Source organism: Mustela putorius, unplaced genomic scaffold, assembly GCF_011764305.1.
Source record: "Mustela putorius furo isolate JIRA1106 unplaced genomic scaffold, ASM1176430v1.1 tig00000224_pilon_pilon_pilon, whole genome shotgun sequence".
NCBI lineage: Eukaryota > Metazoa > Chordata > Mammalia > Carnivora > Mustelidae > Mustela > Mustela putorius.
This window is the reverse complement of record NW_025421321.1, coordinates 16,971,599-16,990,129: the sequence shown is the minus strand read 5'-3', so window position 1 is coordinate 16,990,129 and position 18,531 is coordinate 16,971,599. Positions and strand designations below refer to the sequence as shown.

The 18,531-nt window shown below is 37.8% G+C and overlaps 1 protein-coding gene across 6 annotated transcripts in view; it reads left to right on the top strand.

The window, feature by feature from the left end:
- MGAT4A (alpha-1,3-mannosyl-glycoprotein 4-beta-N-acetylglucosaminyltransferase A) overlaps positions 1-18,531 on the top strand; it is a 155,903-nt gene that overhangs the window by 115,697 nt on the left and 21,675 nt on the right. For all 6 annotated transcript variants that reach the window (XM_004752879.3, XM_045077791.1, XM_045077788.1 and 3 more), the window contains exons 6-10: positions 1,709-1,755; positions 3,392-3,505; positions 5,116-5,191; positions 14,796-14,910; positions 16,001-16,131. In XM_004752879.3, coding sequence (XP_004752936.2) covers positions 1,709-1,755; positions 3,392-3,505; positions 5,116-5,191; positions 14,796-14,910; positions 16,001-16,131 — 483 coding nt within the window. The remainder of the gene's footprint in view (positions 1-1,708; positions 1,756-3,391; positions 3,506-5,115; positions 5,192-14,795; positions 14,911-16,000; positions 16,132-18,531) is intronic.

The following is an 18,531-nucleotide window of genomic DNA, read 5'->3' as shown; positions in this document are numbered from 1 at the left end:
ACGGTTTCCTTAGCTGGTACCAGAAAGGTTGGATTCTCTTGGAGAAAAGTGACACCAGTTAACAGGCATTTAAGCAAATATTTTGCTAGTTATGTCAGTTAGCATGCAAAATAAGGATTCCGTGTAATTAGATATTAGATATGGTTCACTTGAGTTCCATACTTTTTATTACATATTACACAATAAATCTGCACTTGCATCCACTCATCTTAGCCCACCTCTTGAACAGCCTGTTGGGGAGAGGGAACTGGTCTTGTTCATCTCTGTATTCCTTTTCCTTTGGCTTGGCAAATCAGTGGCCCTTCACAAATGCTTGTCATATTGCATATCAGGTTGTTGCTTAAACATTAAAATTTGTATAAACCAATTCTGATCATATTCTCCAAACTTAGAGCTGATGAGTGGTAAGGTACTCATTGGTTACACATGTCTGTGAATAATTTATTAAAAGAGAAATCACTGACTAATGTTTAGGTTTATGTGGGAAGAATATGGAGAGGTTTGAGTTACGTGCCCATTTTATCTCCATAGCTGTTAGGAGTTTGAAGGATGTGGTGTTACTGCCTCACTCCTCATTCTTTAAGTGTAATAATAAAAATAGAAATCACTTTCAGTTAACAGAAATTAGAGGTAAAATACTTTTACAGAAAACCCTTTATACAACTTTTTATAGCTTAATAGTTTTGTAATTTCCAGGGTTAAGCTTAATCTTTTTTTTCCGTTTGTTTTTCTCCAGTATTAAGTGTTTTTGGCAGTCTCTATACCCTAGATCATATTTTATGGGTCACTGATTCCTTTGACAATTGAGCATTTTAATATAAGCTGGGAATGTATTTAAAATTGGTAGGGAGTATTAGAACTCTATTTGTATATAATTTATTGATTGAGTGAGTGATTGAGAGAGACTGCACAAGTGGTGGGGATGGGCAGGAGGAGAGGGAGAGGGAATCCCAGCCAGGCTCCACACCCAGCACAGAGCCCAAAGCAGAGCTTGATTCCAGGACCTTGAAATTGTGACCTGAGCTAAAATCAAGAAGTTTAACCAACTGAACCATCCAGGCACCCCTGTTTGTATACAATTTTAAAATATACAGGTCTGATAAGCATTTATTTCTAACTCTGGGTAAAGTGCTTTTGACTTGGGTTCTCATTATCAGGCTAATAATAATGACGATAATAAGAATACAGACAACAACAGCTTTTTATTAGTGGTTTTATCATTAAGTGTCATAGTCTCTAAGGCGTTTTTTCCTCCTGCCTTTTTTTTTTTTTTTTTAATAGTATAGGAAAGGAGGGCTCACGAAAGTGACTTACTTTCACTTAATACAGGCCAAGTAGCTACGGAGACAGATCTTGAACCTAGGTTTTAGGATTGTAAGTGGAGAAATCTTTCCCTATAGCGTGGTGCATCTGTGATTAACTCACTGCTTATAGTTTGGGTGTTTCAGAAGAAGCAAAAATAGTTTCTGTACCATTTTTTCTACCTAATCAGAGACCACTGAACATAATAAAAACTGACCTCTGTTTATTGTATTAGTAAGTACTCCATGATATATTGTAGTGCAATAAAATAGAATACAGAAATGCAAATCCATGTCTCAAAATTAGATGCCATGCTTTCCCTTAATATTGTAATTATTTGAATTCAGTATTAAAAGTTAAAAATTTAAAAACAGTAATGTATGTATAATTTTTTTTCTTTTCCCAGACAGATAGTGATTATGTACACAGTGTTGTAGCCAACTTGGAGAAAGAGTAAGTTCTTAATTATGAAAATGATAATATTTTAGTTACTGTTACTTACTGGCTTTTTGCTAAAAGAAAATGCCTCTTTTATAGTTCATTTCTCTGTGTTTAGTGTTCATTGGGTCACTATCATTGGTCTTTTAAAGTGGGTGGATATACGGTTTTCTGATCATGGACAAAGTGGTATATTTCAGTATAGAAAAGATTTGAATGCCATACATATGTAACTCTGTTAATGAATTATCGATCTTAAAGACCATAGAGAGGATCATACAAGATTACTTATGTCTTTCACCCTCAGTTGACAGAGAAAACACTCTGCTATCACGGTGGATAGTCTTACAGTGGTTGTAGCTTGTTGTAGTTGTAGTGGTTCCAAACCTCAGTGCTAAACTATGGCTAAATCTGTTCTATTCTGCAAAGACTGATTAATAGTTTACTGTGAGCAAGCACTTACCAGCTAATAGGGGGAAAGCTTAGTAATTTTCTGATATTAGTTTTCATAATACTGCCTTCATAGCTTTAATAGTGATACCATAAAAACTCGTCATGATATGGGTTTCTTCATTGACTTTTACCTATTTTTGCCCTAAAGATGTATCTTTTACTTAAAAAGCCAAAAGGAAGCAACAATTATTTGTCAACCCTAGATTTAAAATAATGTGGTTCTTACTTTGTCTAAAATGCTGAAACCAGAAACTTTTTAAAAACCTATGAAGAGTGCAGAAGTAAATTGTGCATTTGTTGTTGTTGTTTTTCCTTCAAGTGCTCAATTTCTTGGCTACCCTTTATATAAACAGAATTTAGTATAGATTCCTCAAATACAGGAGCAGGGCACTAATTATAGCCCCTCCACCCCTTGGCCACATGGTCAGGTCTTTGGGGTTTATGCTGTGATTTTTGTCATTTCTCTTCTTCCTCAGTATGTAGGAACACCAAGCCCGGAAAAAAGTATGACTAAGCATGAACCACATTTGTGTAAATTCGGGTAGTTGCACAAGGATTTTGTGGAGATTTGCAAAAACTAAATGAGGGGAATGCAAACGTGGAAGGAATACACTTGAGTTAGTCAAGCTGATCACAAAAGCTTTATAACGGGTTTTCTCAACCTTGGCATTATTGACATGGGAGGCGAGATAATTCTTTGTCGTGAGGACCCTCGTATGTGTCCAGGGTACTGAGCACCCTCCTTGATGTCTGCCACTAAAGTCAGTAGTACATCCCACAGTTAGGACAACTGGATTCCTTCAGACGTTGCTCCATGTATGACACAGACACACACACACATTTGTTAGTTTGTTTTTCTTCAATTCTCTATTGTCTGTGATACCTTCATTTTGATTTTTTAAAATTCTGATACTTTTTAGGAATATAATACATGCAGTTGGCTTAGGATTTCTATGCTTCTCTAGGGATAGTAGCATTTTTTGCACTGTTTTTAAAGCATTATTTAAAAAAAAAACCCTTTGTGTTATTCAAAAAATTCTTATTTTCTGGCAAGTAAAATCAATGATGAGCTGCTTCCGTGAGTGACCCTAACAGTATACCTCACTGATATATTTTATGTTAAGCACACTAAGTTGAGCATTAAGATAGATAAAATCCCACAAAGCTTAAATAACTCAGCTAATCTTTCTTATGACAGATTTTCTAAAGAAATCAGTTCTGGCTTGGTGGAAATAATATCCCCTCCTGAAAGCTATTATCCTGACCTGACAAACTTAAAGGAGACATTTGGAGACTCCAAAGAAAGAGTAAGGTGAGCCTGTGTTGTTTAAGATCCCTCACTCTTGTGAGTATGATATGGAATAAATGTTTACCATGTAATAAGTATTTACTGGAATGTAACACATTTTACGACTCAGCTAATTTGTGAGAGCTAATGCATTTTTGGTTATTAATTGGAAAATATGCAGTTTATAATGAGAGGTTGGATTTGCTCTGTGCAATAACTTTTTTTTTAAGATTTTATTTATTTGAGAGAGAGAGAGCGTGCACACACACAAGCTGTGGGGAGTGGCAGAGGGAGAGGGAGAAGCAGACTCCCCACTGAGCAGGGAGCCTGATGCCGGGACTCAATACCAGGACCCCAGGATGATGACCTGAGCTGGGGGCACTTAATCATGGAACCAAGCAGCCACTGCATTCTATAACTTTTATAACTGCTCTTCTGTGGGTTATGACTTAAGATATATTCAGAATAATGCAAAAGCTAGTGCAGATAGAAACCTAACATCTGTATGCAAAGTAAATGAGTACTGATTCAGTGGAAGTGATAAAAACAATATTACTGTTTTGCAGAATTATATTGTAATAATATAAAAATCCAGTCAACCGGATTTGTCTCTAAATCTCTAAAATTGGAGGACTGAAAACTTTTATTGTATTGTTATTAAAAACAATATAATCTAAGAGATACTAACATTAGTTTTGAATTTTATGTCACCACAAAGAAGGAAAAAATCACGTTTTGGGAAGAGATTATATTTTTTGAGTTGTTAATTTGTCTGAAAGACGGATATAACCATCTAATCAGTTGTCTCTCAAGAAATATTTTAGTTCTAAAAAATTTGGGAATGGTTTCGGTAAATTCTAGGTGGTCTCATTAAATTCAGAACAACTTCCAAGGTATATTCTGGAGAAGTTTACTTTGTATGATTCAAACCCTTTTTTTGTTTGTTTGTTTTTGTTTTTTTTAACTTGTTTGTACAACTACTTCTCTTATTCAGCATTAGTCTGTTTCTGTAGGTTACTAGGAATTCCCTGAAAGGACTTAATAATGTAAACTTTAATGTGTTTTGGGTTTTTTAAGCATTCAGTATAATATTTTATTAATTTCTGCCTTCATGCAAAGCAGTGATCCTCAAAGTATAGTTCTTGAAGCACCATTTCCCAGAAACACTAAGATATTACATTTGCAAAAAGGGCCTTCAGTCGAAGGAGTTTGGAAAATAATAGAAAAGTTTTTATTCAACAAATCTATTTACTTTTGGAAGTTTCAGTGCCTGTGATATATGAATATGTCTCCAGAAGGGGGATAGATATGATTTACAAATTTACTTGATATTAGACTCCTTTTTTCCTCAGGACATCTTGACGATTAGTGTTTTGATAAAGGCTTCGTTAGAGAAAAGTAAATTCTCTTTCATGCTCTCCTACGTGGGTGTAACCTATGTGTACATATATAGATATATAGGTATCTGTGGGTCGACAGATATTTTGTATATATTGTCTACTGTGTGTATGGAATGTATGTATATATATTATAAAATATAACATGTAGTATGCATTATAAAATATTTACATTGAATCTTATTTTGCTAAATTTGAGTCTGATTCTTAACTCATTTCTGAAAATTTTTATTTTAGATGGAGAACAAAGCAAAACCTAGATTATTGTTTTCTAATGATGTATGCTCAGGAAAAGGGAATATATTACATTCAGGTAAGTATGGTTTGTCCTGTAATGTTTTTTCACACTTTTAAGGAAAAAGTAATATCCAGAGTATATGTTCATTGAAACAGAAAGTTTTGAAAGTGTAAGCCTTTTAAGATGTATCAGATTATAAAAGTATATCAGAGAGCAGAAAGGTCTGTCACATCACAGTCACTGATAATGTGGGTTCTGCTGTTCCATTCTCTGGTTTAGCACAAACACTAGTTTTCTACTTAATGGTATGATGGTGGGCAGGTCACTCATCTCTTTATCTCTTTCCTCTTCTCCTATCCCTCCATCTTTGCTCTCATTCTCCCTCTCTCCCCTGTTAAAAAGAGCTAAGGTTTAATTACTTGGCAAACTTTAAAGAAGGATTTTTTGATAGGTGTTTTTTTTTTTTTTTTTTAAGATTTATTTATTTATTTAGTTGACAGAGTGCGAGTGGGAGCACTGAGCAGGGAGCCCAGAGTGGGGTTTGTTCCCAGGACCCTGGGATCATGACCTGAGCCGAAGGCAGACACTTAACAACTGAGCCACCCAGGAACCCGGATTTTCTGATAGTTTTTTTGTTGGTCTTACAGTAATACAGTTTTCTTTCTTCTTCTTCTTCTTTTTTTTTTTTTTAGTGGTACAATACATGAACATTTATATTGAAGATAGTATAACTGACGTTTAGCTATAATGGTCTAGCTTTTAGCAGTGTGACTCAGAGAATAAGTCTGTAATGATACAGCTTTTAAGTTAGCCAGGCAACAACTTAAATATTTGTAGGAGGTTCTTAGCTCTTCCAAAGTTCATTCTCCTTAGTGACTTAAGCTTAAATTTTACAGTTGGAATTGAATCTTTATTTCATCTTTATTCCTTGTTCAAAATGCAGATACCCCTCAGTGGCGAAGCACACTAAGCCTGTCAGTTACTTTTTGTTGTTGTTTGTTTGTTTTTTAGTATAAAAAGTTTATTAGATCTTTCCCTAAAAGGAGGTTTTTTAAAATTTTTTTTTATTTTTTATAAACATACAATATATTTTTATCCCCAGGGGTACAGGTCTGTGAATCGCCAGGTTTACACACTTCACAGCACTCACCATAGCACATACCCTCCCCAATGTCCATAACCCTACCCCCCCAACCCCCCTCCCCCAGCAACCCTCAGTTTGTTTTGTGAGATTAAGAGTCACTTATGGTTTGTCTCCCTCCTAATCTCATCTTGTTTCATTTATTCTTCAAAAAGGAGGTTTTGATGAGAGTTGCAAGAAGAGGCTCTGGGTCCCTGAACCAGAAAGGAAGTAAATGGTTTTGCAGCTGCTGGCAGGGGTTTGAGAGGGAAGGAAAGAAAGAGAAGCCTGCTTTTCCATTGTAGGGCAGTCTTACGGAGCACAGACTTTGTCTCCTTGGACATTTTATCTTGGGCCACGTGCATTCAAATGAGCAGGCACCCTTTCTTGGCTCTCAGGTTGGGAAATATTGATGATGATAGGGTCAGAATATAACATTGTATATACAAGAGTTGGGAGGATAAAAACATGGTGTCCTTTAAATGTCTTAGAGAAGTCTTACTTTAATCTTAAGATAATAGCTTCAAAACATTTTATTTCATGTGCCCCATATTATTGTAGTTGAATCTTGCTGTTTGTTCTAGGGCCTCTGTATATTTACACGATGGTCAAGAACTTTATAGAGAGCATTTAAAAGTGTAGTTACATTGCTTTTAAAATGGGTTTTGGGGCGCCTGGGTGGCTCAGTGGGTTAAGCCACTGCCTTCTGCTCAGGTCATGATCTCAGGGTCCTGGGATCGAGTCCCGCATCGGGCTCTCTGCTCAGCAGGAGCCTGCTTCCTCCTCTCTCTTTCTGCCTGCCTCTCTGCCTACTTGTGATCTCTCTCTGTAAAATAAATAAATAAAATCTTTAAAATAAAAAATGGGTTTTAAATTTATCTCTAACCATAGAATTCATAGACTCTTAAAGCTTTTTTTTGTGTGTGTGTATGTGGAGTATAGAAGAAGTAAGCATTTAGGAAATTAACAAAAGGATAAGGTGAAGAAAGAGGATAACAGGGGTGCTGGGTGGCTCAGTCCATTAAGCATCTGCCTTCGACTCAGGTCATGATCCCAGAGTCCTGGGATAGAGTCCCATGTTGGGCTCCTTGCTCAGTGGGGAGTCTGATTCTCCCCTGCCTGCTGCTTCCCCTGCTTGTACTTCCTCTCCCATTCTCTCTTAAAATCTTAAAAAAAAAAAGATAAAGAAAACTTTGGTTAAGCAGGGTGTGTATATGTGGTGTTAGAAGCACAGTAGCTATGAACTGACACTTAAGACACACTTCACACGTCGTACATTTTTCTTTCCAACTTAGGCTTTACACATACTTACTCATTTAATACAACTCTTTTTTGCAAGAACAAGATCATACTGTACCTGCTGTCTCATAGCCTGTTGTACTGTTGTTTCACTTATGGTAGACACCTTAACAAGCCAGTGATTACAGGTAGGAATACTTTTTAATCACTTATTGAAATATCATTATTCAGATATCATAATGACCTTATTCTTGGTCATTGAGATTGTTCCCAACTCTTTAGTTGTGTCACAGATGAATCCAGTGAACATCCCTGTAATTGCCCATTTTCTCAAAAATTATGCCTCCAAAAAGGAGTTGCTTCATATTGAAGTATTCACATGATTTCATATTATATAGAATTCTCTCTAGTTCATTATGAGCTACAAAGTGGGAAAAACAGATTAGCCTGAAAAGTCCTCAGTTTAATATTGGTTTTAACTATTTGTGAAGGATAGAGTTCACCCAGCAAAATGGGGGAGAATTAGTGTGAGGAAGCAAAGGGATTTAGTACAGACTTGATAATTATGCTAGGTGTGTGTCTTCATGTTGCGTCTGCTGAGGTGTAGCCTACCCAGGACTTTGAGAGAGTGCTTTTAATAAGGCAGCCAACTCTATGGTCAGCGCAGGCATATTCCTAAAGGAGAAAAAAAAAAGGCCACCAGTTCTGGTGTTATGTTTATGGCTTGGAATGAAGTTTCCTGTCACAGAATCTCACACTTCGGTAAAGTGCTGTATCATAGCTGACTTGGAATTCAAGAGTGTCTTCTAGAATGCTGTTGGGTGTTTCCTGCCGAATCATGTCACAATGCCCATTTCATGCGTTTGTCCCAGCTGTAGTGATGCTGACATTAATCAATGGGCTTGGTGGCCAGCCTCATCTCTCCTCCATGTAAAGCTCCCCAGCAGCCACTCCCCCTATGATTTCTGAAATCATTATTTTTCCCCAGATAAGTCATTTCCTTAGAGGAGGCCAAGTGATAATTTTCTAATTCTGTAACTTGCAATGTTCTTAGAAGCTGAGTTTTCGTGTAAAGAACTTTCCCTCCTTGTCTGTTTGGTTACCTTAAAAAACAGTTCACTAAGGAAAGGCAGAATAAATGACTATTCTTTCTCTTCATTAATTTTTCTGAAGTTGGTATCTGAGAAATCTCCAGTGGTGGTCATTTAAAAAACATTATTGTGAACTTACGGATTTTTAAAATAGATTTGATTTGCCTCAGTCCTTGCAATCGCTATTTACAATTGGTACATCAGAAACGAGTGGGATATTTGCAAATGACAGTACAGACAAAAGGTTGATATCCAGGATCTATAAAGAACTCCTAAAACTCAACACACACAAAACAGATAATCATATCAAAAAATGGGCAGAAGATATGAACAGACACCTCTCCAATGAAGACATACAAATGGCTGTCAGACACATGAAACAATGTTCATCATCACTAGCCATCAGGGAGATTCAAATTAAAACCACATTGAGATATCACCTTACACCAATTAGAATGGCCAAAATTAGCAAGACAGGAAACAACATGTATTGGAGGGGATGTGGAGAAAGGGGAACCCTCTTCCACTATTGGTGGAAATGCAAATTGGTATAGCCTCTTTGGAGAACAGTGTGGAGATTCCTCAAGAAATTAAAAATAGAGTTTCTTTATGATCCTGCCATTGCACTACTGGGTATTTACCCCAAAGATACAGATGTAGTGAAAAGAAGGGCCATCTGTACCCCAATGTTTATAGCAGCAATGGCCATGGTCGCCAAACTGTGGAAAGAACCAAGATGCCCTTCAATGGATGAATGGATAAGGAAGATGTGGTCCATATACACTATGGAGTATTATGCCTCCATCAGAAAGGATGAATACCCAACTTCTGTATCAACATGGACGGGACTGGAAGAGATTATGCTGAGTGAAATCAGTCAAGCAGAGAGAGTCAGTTATCATATGGTTTCACTTATTTGTGGAGCATAACAAATAGCTTGGAGGACATGGGGAGTTAGAGAGGAGAAGGGAGTTGGGGGAAATTGGAAGGGTAGGTGAACCATGAGAGCCTCTGAAAAACAATCTGAGGGGTTTGAAGTGGCGAGGGGGTGGGAGGTTGGGGGAACCAGGTGGTGGGTATTAGAGAGGGCACGGATTGCATGGAGCACTGGGTGTGGTGCAAAAATAATGAATACTGTTATGCTGAAAATAAATAAAAAATTAAAAATTTTTAAAAAAATCAGTGGGAATCTTTTCACGTTGGCTCATGGGACGCCTTGGTGGCTCAGTTGGTTAGGTGTCTGCCTTCAGCTCAGGTCATGATCCCAGAGTACTGGGATCGAGCCCCATATCGGGCTCCCTGCTCAGCAGGGGTCCTGTTTCTCCTTCTGCCTGCCACCCCTCTTCTTTGTGCTTTGTCTCTCTCGCAGTATCTCTCTGTCAAATAAATAACATCTTAAAAAAAAAAATTGGTTCTTATATTCCTTCCATGTAAGTCCAGCAATCTTTGATCACTTCTTTGCTGACTGGCACAAGATTTGCACATTTCCTAGAGTCAGTCGTTTCTCTTAAGGAGTCTTTTTCTTTGTAGAAGCAAATAGTATTTAGGACCACAATCTGGGTGCATGAGATGCTCATTGCTCTTAAGATGTCTTTGCTTCTAGGCCTTTTAGCAAAGAGAAGAGTATTGTATTTCTTACGGGGAAAACTACAAGCTCATATTGATAGTCCCAAGTCTAATGAAGATTTTAGGGCTTTGTTTTTAATAACATTAAAAGTCTTGGTTTTTAATAACATTATCCTATTAACATAATTCTTTTATTCTACAGTATGTCTGAAATAGTTTCAAAATAGTCATACCAGCATCACTACTAACTCTTAGACTGCTGAATGCTATTTAAATTTTCTTTGTCCTTTTTTCCCTCCTATATCCTAATATGGATATCTAGTAAAAATTCTGTGTTTGAAAGCCACTGGAAGAAATTCTTTATACTCTTTGACGATGCTGCCAAATTGATATGAAACTTGGTTTAATTGTTTCATTTCATATTCAGTTTTTAGGAATTTTTATCCTTTTTAGTAATTAAAAAAAAACTCCAAAGTCAGAATTGCATAAACTAAGACATACAGAAGTCTCACTTTCACTCCCATCACTCTGTTTTCTCCCTTCCTTATGGACAACCACCATTAGTTTTCTTTCTTTCTTTCTCTCTCTCTCTCTCTCTCTCTCTCTGTCTTTTTAAGATTTTATTTATTTGAGAGAGAGAGCATGGGGTGGGGCAGGGTATGTGGCAGGAGAAGGAGAAGTGGACTGCCCTCTGAGCAGGGAGCCCAGTGCGGGGCTCCATCCTAGGACCTGAGATCATGCCTGAGCAGAAGGCAGACCCTTAACAGACTGAGACACCCAGGCACGCCCGGTTTTTGTTTTTGTTTTTTTTTTTTTAATTTCTTTTTTACTTAAAATTAAGCCAAAATGTAATATATAAAGTCTTCCATATATAATATTCTAATATATAATGCTTGGTTTCTGATAGCACATTTGCATATTATAAAACAGTATTTTACATCTTGTTTTTTAGCTTCCCTCTGTGAACTAGTGATCACTAGTGAGTTGTAAGATTTTAGTTCAAGACCGGCTCTTACCATGCCAAAACACCTATGTCATAGAAGCACATATGTTCCTAAAAATCCTGTACCTAAGGGTTCATAGCAGCTTTGTTTGTGCTAACGAAAATCTGGAAATAAGCCCGATGTTCTTCAGGTGACACATCTCTACCACAGACATGGAATAATGAAAAGAAACAAACTGTTGATACACACAACAGTTTGTGTGAGGGAACTGGGGGGACTTTAAAATCCAATCTTGTATGATTCTATTGTATGGCATTTTTGAAATCACAGGATTGTGGAAATGAGAACAGGCTCTTGGTTACTGGATGCTGAAAGTGCGGAAGGGAGGAGGAGGCTGTTGATCTAAGGAGTAGCAGTAGCAGAAGAATGCTCACGATGGAGTTGTTCTGTCTCCAGAAATTACATGGAACTAAATACACACGCGCGTGCACACACACACACACACACACACACACACACCTCTAACACACCTGAATGCTATAAGACTGGTGAAATTTAATAAGATCAGTCAATTATACGGTCAGTCAAGTGTAGTGCAGTTACACTAGAGGATGTTAGACTGGGGAAAACTGGGTGAAAGGTATTCGGGATCTCTGTATTTTTGTCTTAGAGCCACATAGGAATCTACAGTTACCAAGTTTTTTAAAAAGTGAAGTTGCTTATATACAGAAATCTGTTGGCACTAATAACAAAGAGCAGGAGAAGGAATTAAAGAAAACAGTCAGCTTCCAGTTGCACGAAAAAAGAATAAAATACCTAAGGTTAAACTCTAACCAAGGAGACGAAAACATGTCCTCTGAAAACTAAGACAGTGATGAAAGAACTTGAAGATGATACAAACAAATGGAAAGATACTCCGTGCTCACGGAGTGGAGGAATTAGTATTGTTAGAGTGTCCATACAGCCCAAAGCAACCTACAGTGCCATCCCTATCAAATACCACCAGCATTTCCCAGAACTCAAACAAATAATACTAAAATTTGCATGGACCCACAAAAGACCGTGAGTAGCCAAAGTAGCCTTGAGAAAGAACAGCAAAGCTGGAGGTACCACAATCCCAGACTTCAAGCTACCCAAGACTGGAAAGCTGTAGGAATGAAAACATGGTTCAAGTTCAAAGACAGATACATGGACCAATGGAACAGAACAGAGAGCCCAGAAGTAAAAGTGAAGTTGTTCGATGAGACTTGAAAGTGGAACAAAGCAGTTTTCCTAATTAAATGTAAAATGTGAGTTGGCAAACAAAATGAGTGTACCAACTTTTAAATAGGCCTTTGACTATTTCATCTACATCTCTGTGCATGTAATTAGTCCCAATCTTGTTTTTGAAGTTACCTATTAGAAAAGTTTGTAGCTGCCTGATACTAGGGATCATCTTGGCTTTGGGCGAAGACGGTGTTTAGGTTTGAGTGTGGGCCCCTCTTCTTTCAGAGGAAAGTAAGGTGTCAGTGTGGTTCTGTGCTTTGCCTAGTTTCCCCTCCAGCTTCCCTAAAGGAGGCATAGAACATGTTTTCGCCAATGTATTCTCTAGGGTTAGTACACAATAGAAGGCTCAATAAAATATTTGGTAAAATATTAGTAAAATATTTGGTGGGTCCATGTCCTGTCTTTCCAAATACTCCTACTGTTTCTTCACAGGGTAAGACAAAGAAAGCTTGTAGGATTTAAATACATGAAAAAACTTACGTATAAAGATAAGTGAAAATTGCTTAGCCCAGTAAATAGAAGTGAGAACAGGAAAAAAGTAAGTAAGTAAGTAAGAACAGGAAAAAAATTGTTAGGGTATTAAAATCACCTTGTGACTTGGAAATTTTTATGAGAGGAGATCCTGGGGAGGAAGTCTTATACATGTACTTAGTCCCTGATCTTTGTCAGCTCCCAGTTGGATTGGTTAAAAACTCCAAGCATAAATAACACATGGTGCCGGTGGAACATATGGGGTTAACTGGCACTCTGAATTGCCACAGTTTCTTAAGTATCTTGAAGATATCATTTATTTGTTTATATTGCTTAACAGGATATTTATTTTAGAGAGAGGGAGAGAGAGCAGGGAGAGGGGCAGAGGAAGAGGGAGGGAGACTCTCAAACAGATACCACCCCCCGCCCCTCACCGGTGAGCACAGCCTGAAGCGGGGTTCGATCTAATAATCCTGAGACTGTGACCTGAGCTGAAATTAGAGTCAGACACTTAACCAGCTCATCCACCCAGGGGCCCCTGAAAATAGCTTTTAAAACTTCAAAAGTTGGGACGCCTGGGTGGCTCAGTTGGTTGGATGACTGCCTTCGGCTCAGGTCATGATCCCGGAGTCCTGGGATCGAGTCCCACCTCAGGCTCCCAGCTCCATGGGGAGTCTGCTTCACTCTCTGACCTTCTCCTCGCTCATGCTCTCTCTCACTGTCTCTCTCTCAAATAAATAAATTAAAAAAAAAAAACTTCAAAAGTGAACTTTCTGGAATCTGTCCTACAGAAATGAAAAGCACTAATACGTAAATATAAGCAGATTTATTGCATCATTGTTTGCATTGACAAGAAATGAGAAACAAGCTGGATGTATGTTTACAATGAGGGAGGAGTTGACTGAATTGTTTAAAGTTGATATCATGGAATATTAAGCATCTACTAAATATTTATTAGCCTGGAAAGATATTTATGATATAGTAAGAGGAAAAGAAGACAGTGTGGTAATAAGATCCTTTATTTACAGAAATGTAAATGGGAATGGGAACCTGAGTACAGATGGGTCTTTTTGTGCTGTGTGACCCTATAGAAGGCATCAAGTGGATGCCCACCCAACTTTAAAAAAAAAAAATTATTATTTTTTTTAGTTTTTTAAAGATTTTATTTATCCATTTGAGAGAGAGAGAGAGAGCGAGCAAACATGAGAGGGGAGACGTCAGAGGGAGAAGCAGACTCCCTGTGGAGCTGGGAGCCCGATGAGGGACTCGATCTTGGGACTCTGGGATCATGACCTGAGCTGAAGGCAGTTGCTTAACCAACTGAGCCACCCAGGTGCCCACCCACCCAACTGTTAACATTGGTTACCACAGCTGGCAGGCTGGAGGGCAGAGAAGGAAAGCTACTGGCTTTTTGACTTAGCACATGTATTATGTAAAAATTTTTTAAGAATTTAAAGCCTTATAAAAATTCTTTTCCTTTGAAAAGTAAAAAGGGTAGTGTGAAATCTTGTTGGGCACTATGGAAGGACCAAAAAAGGGTATTCATGGAGTGGACTGATTTCCCACAATAAGGGAGTGGTTCAGGCGACTTGCTGTGTGCCTCTTCCTTTTGTTTTCCTCATTTTCTTTAAAAAAAATTTTGTTTTGGGCACCTGGGTGGCTCAGTTGGTTGAGAAACTGCCTTCAGCTCAGGTCACGGTCCTGGAGTCCCGGGATCAAGTCCCGTATCGTGCTCCCAGCTCCATGGGGAGTCTGCTTCTCCCTCTGACCTTCTCGCCTCCCATGTTCTCTCTCACTGTCTCTCTCTCTCAAATAAATAAATAAAAATCTTAAAAAAAATTTTTTTGTTTTTATATTTTCATCATTTTTGACCATTTTTTGATTTGCATTATGAAGTATGCTTGAGTTTTCTTATAAAAATGTCCTTTTATCTGAATCTTTTCATCTCTAATTTATTAATCTGATTGTTCAACTTTTTTTAGCTTGAAGATGATATTATTGTCAAACAAAATTACTTTAACACTATAAAAAATTTTGCACTTCAACTTTCTTCTGAAGAATGGATGATACTCGAGTTCTCCCAGCTGGGCTTCATTGGTAAGAATAGTGTCAGATTTATCTACTTTTCAGAAATAACTGTGACTCTTAAACTAATTTCTTTTACCTTAAAATTGTCTTTTTTCCCCTGGAAATGGAGTGCTTTTGAAGAAATTGAATTTTAGGTAAACTTCTGCATATGAAATGATGAAAGTCAACCCAAAATATTTGGATACTTCTGAGATTGCAGTATTTACTGTGGAGTACACACACAGGGCCAGCCATGGTCCCGAGCATGTCTGATTTCTTCTCTGACCCCTCTAGTCGCTCTTTTAGTGCCCAGAGCTCTAGTAGGATTGGGGTTCTTTTAAAAAGAATGCCACACTTATGTTTTCTAATATGAATTCCTGGTATTTGATGTAGTCATTGAAGTTCTTGTTCTGGTATTAATTTGTATTCATTTGTTGCCTTCATAGACTAATTAGGGTGCTCATTTAAAATATTTTTTCCACTAAAATCCCTAAATTCTGTAATTAAAAAGAAGATATCGAAAGCTGAAGAATTTCAGGAAGTTTACAGGTTTTAGAAAAACACCTAGAGAATAACATTTCACTTCTTGCAGCACTTTAAACCTTTAAGTATTAGAGGCTGGGCCTTTGAACTTGTTGGTCATTTATCTCAAAACTTAAGAATCAAAAAACATCTTTACTTGTGAAAGTAAAGAATTAGGAAACCTTGTTTTTCTGCAGTTACTGATTTGGTTAAATTTTTTTTTTTTAACCTAAACCTAAAAGAACCTAAATTTCCTTTTTTTTTTTTTTTTTTAAATGGGAAGAATTTTAATAAGACATGAAGGAAAAGTCTCTGACTTGGTTCTTGAATCCTTCGAGCCAGTAGCTGAATGATAGATTTTGTAATGGAGAAAGTCAGGAGTTCAGTAGATCTGTTTATCCCCAGGTGACAACTCAGAATGTTTAGCTAAAGCAAGTTTGTTTGCTTTTGACAAGACAAATGGGGAATTTACTCTCCATGACTTCTGTTTGAAAGCACAAGCTTTTATATATTTGTTGTTAGATCTCACTTATTTAAGCCATTTTGTTGGTTGGTTTCTTCATAACAGCTATTGACTGAGAATTTTTTTTTTCCCCAGGTAAAATGTTTCAAGCACCAGACCTCACTCTGATTGTGGAATTCATATTTATGTTCTATAAGGAGAAACCCATTGATTGGCTCTTGGACCATATACTCTGGGTCAAAGTCTGCAACCCTGAAAAAGACGCAGTAAGTTGATTTCTTATGAGGGTGGATATAGGAGTGCTGCCAACCGTGACTTCCATCTTAGGTCTATCATTTTGTTCGTGTTCATTCCATGACCAACTCCTGGGGCCACGTGCTCCGGGCTCGTGATGATTAATATACATAGTTTAGAAATGCCACCTTAGGCTGGGTTGGAGAGAGGTTTGTTCTGGTCTCCCCTGTATCTGTTGGAGATAAGAGTCTTTCCCCTTCCTGACACCCAGGTGGTACTACGAGATCTAATTAAGGGCTAGCTGTCAGTTAAGTGCCTGCAAACCCTTTATCACTCCGGGGTCCTTGCTCACTACAGTGTATCCTCTTGCTCTATAAAGCCTGTGTACTAAGGTCCAGATCTTGTAGAGAATCACTACATAGTTGGATCCTCACCCCATCCAATTCCACTCCTCCCCGTAACACACCCTACAGCATCAGTTACCCTGAATAAAACCGTGCTTTCTCAGTTTGAGGGATACTACCTTCTACCAGGGGAAGAGGCTTCTTTTCTCTATCTTGTGAAAGTGACTTTCAAGAAGCCAGATAGCTGAATGAAAGCAATGACATTTGAAGTGCTTGCTTGCTTCTTGAGTTGACAGAAAATCCCTAAATTAGAGGGACTTTCAGATAACAGTGGAAAATCCCTTAAATCAGTGAAATCCACCTTTCTTCAGTTTGCTGATAAATGTTAGCAGTGTCATTAGGCTCTGGTATTTCTGTGTATTACTGTGGGCTATAGATGTTCTCCTGTCTGTCCTGAGTTGGGGTTATTTCAGCTTTCTTCATACTTTGTCATTTTTCTTTTTTCAAATACTTTGGGACAATATCAGGCCTAGCATATCTGGAAATAAGAAATAAAATAGCAGTGATATTTTATACCAAAGCAGTGGCAAGTCAAAAAGCACTTTTTAGTATATTACTTGCAAGAAACCAGTGTTCATATGCTGACCTTTGGGGTGATGGTAGCAGGTAAATGAGTCAATGATGATTTTTGTCTTATCATGTTATTTCCATAGAAATCTTGTTGTAAAAAGTAATTAGCTATGTTTTCCTTGCCCAATTAGAATTGTACCTCTAGAAAAAAAATCTTTTTTTTTTGATGTAAGCATAAATGTGAATACACATTCTTAAAAATAAGTCATTTTCTTTTTTAATTACTTATTCATGAGAGAGAGAGAGAGGCAGAGGGAGAAGCAGGCTCCTGAGGAGCAGGGAACCTGATTCGGGACTCTGGGATCATGACGTAAGCCGAAGGCAGGCGCTTAACCGACTGAGCCACCCCGGCGCCCCCCAAAATAAGTGATTTTTGACATGTAGTAACAGGAAGTCTTTATTATGGGAATGTGTCTTTACAGTGATGACTTAATATTCATTCTAAAACATTCTAACAAACATTAATTTGACTTCATGTCCTTACTATCTAGAACAGTTTGATCATGCCACCTGCCACTTAGTTTTTAGGACACTGCCTTCTGGTGTTTGTAAGCTATTGTTATATTCTTTTTTGTCTGTTTGTTCTTAAACCACTTTCTTAGAGCAAATCATGGAACAGAACCAAATAGCAAAGTAGCTACTTTTCAACAATGATTGAACATATAAATTGATTTGAACAACTTTTATGATGTAAGTCCTGACCTGTATTTTCTTTGTGATTTACAGGCATTTTTATCGTAGGACATAGGAAAATTCAGGTGATCGTTTCACACCTACAGTATACTTGTATTCAATTGGTCCTCTGCAGTATTTCATCTCCTATAGGGTTAGCTTCTAAATGAGTCTGGGAGGTGAGAATCTCTGATAGTAGAAATTAAAACCATTTAAATCCTCCATAAATTTTAGCACACAGCCCTTTGGCCAGTTTGATCAATCTCTTCTGTCGCTGCTCCTTAGGCCATGTTTTTCTGTGGCCTGTAATTCTTCAGTTGCTTCTGCTCGGAAGTCGGGGAAACTGTCTCCACATGCTGGCAGCCTCCAGAACAGTAGCTCTTTGACACTGGGCTGGAAAATTCAACAGGTTTATCACCCACTTGGATTCTTCAGGCACCAGTGAGTCCATCGCCTGTGGAGAGGGCTCAGTCTCAGACACTGGTCATTCTCTCCCCCCCACCTTCCTCCTTCCCCCTTGCTCTTCTTCTTTCCTCCTCCTGCCTTCCTTTCCCTCACCTCCCATTTGAGTAGTTGAATTTTGTGTAAATAGAATATGTTCTATTACCTATAGTGTTAGTAGTAACAGTAATGAAGTAAAACCTCTTGAGAAAAATTAAGCATTTTAGTACCCAGGAAACTATTGGAGGCCTTTCCAAGTGGAAATGTCTTACGAATAAAAGTACATTCTTCATCCAGAACTTGTAAAAGTCACTGAAAATGAGAAGAGTTGATAAAAGCCTGACA